The sequence below is a fragment of the Trichinella spiralis genome (genome assembly GCF_000181795.1).
Source record: "Trichinella spiralis strain ISS 195 chromosome Unknown Scfld5684, whole genome shotgun sequence".
Taxonomy (NCBI): Eukaryota; Metazoa; Nematoda; class Enoplea; order Trichinellida; family Trichinellidae; genus Trichinella; species Trichinella spiralis.
In genome coordinates, this window is record NW_003532623.1 from 1 (window position 1) to 944 (window position 944).

Sequence of the window (944 nt, forward strand, 5' to 3'; positions counted from 1 at the left end):
CAAAAGTCAGGTTAAAGGTGCCAGACATTGGCGCTCATGAAATACCAGAAAAGGTGTTGGTCGATATAGACAGCAGGACGGTGGCCATGGAAGTTGGAAATCCGCCAAGGAGTGTGTAACAACTCACCTGCCGAATCGACTAGCCCTGAAAATGGATAGCGTTTGAGCTCCAGGCCCATACCTGACCGTCTCAATTACGCACTTTTTTTTCGGAAAAGGTGTAATGAACGTTGAGACGGGTAGGAAGGTCGCGACAGTGTTGCTTTGAAGAGTTTTGAGCGTGAGCTCGCTCGGAGCCGCTGTTGGTGCAGATCTTGGTGGTAGTAGCAAATATTCAAGTGAGAACCTTGAAGGCTGAAGTGGAGCAAGGTTCCATGTGAACAGCAGTTGGACATGGGTCAGTCGATCCTAAGAAAACGGCGAAAGCTTGTTCGAATTTGCGACATGAATTGTAAGACTGAATAATTATTTGTGTGTGTGTTGTGGTGGAGGCGATTGTGTCGTCACCAGTTGTTGTTGTGTGCAGTTGTCGTATTTCGAAAGGGAATCCGGTTGATATTCCGGAACCGAGTAACGGAGACAAAGAGTAGCGCTTTAATCTCTCTGTGGGGTTGGCGTTCAACTCAATCGCGCGGTAACGCAAGCGAACTCGGAAAATGACCGTCGTGAGTTTCGAAAAGAGTTTTCTTTTCTTTTTAAGGGACGCATTCCCTGGAACCGGGTTGTCCGGAGATAGGGATTCTGGTATCCATAAAACGCCGACTTTTTCACGGTGTTCGGAGCGCTCTCGTCGGTACGTGAAAATCCGAGCGACGCCTGGTAAATCTCGTACTTGGTCGTACTGATATCCGCAGCAGGTCTCCAAGGTGAATAGCCTCTGGCCGATAGAATAATGTAGGTAAGGGAAGTCGGCAAAACGGATCCGTAACTTCGAATCCACCACA

At 48.4% G+C, this 944-nt stretch overlaps 1 protein-coding gene across 1 annotated transcript; it reads right to left on the reverse strand.

Moving 5' to 3' along the window:
* Positions 1-123: 123 nt before the first annotated feature.
* Tsp_13824 (conserved hypothetical protein) lies at positions 124-877 on the reverse strand (the record flags this gene model as incomplete). The annotated part of the gene is given in 2 exon segments (XM_003366631.1): positions 124-408; positions 419-877. Coding segments are annotated over 2 exon segments (744 nt in total), but the record flags the coding sequence as incomplete, so codon positions are not given.
* Between the last annotated feature and the right edge of the window lie 67 nt (positions 878-944).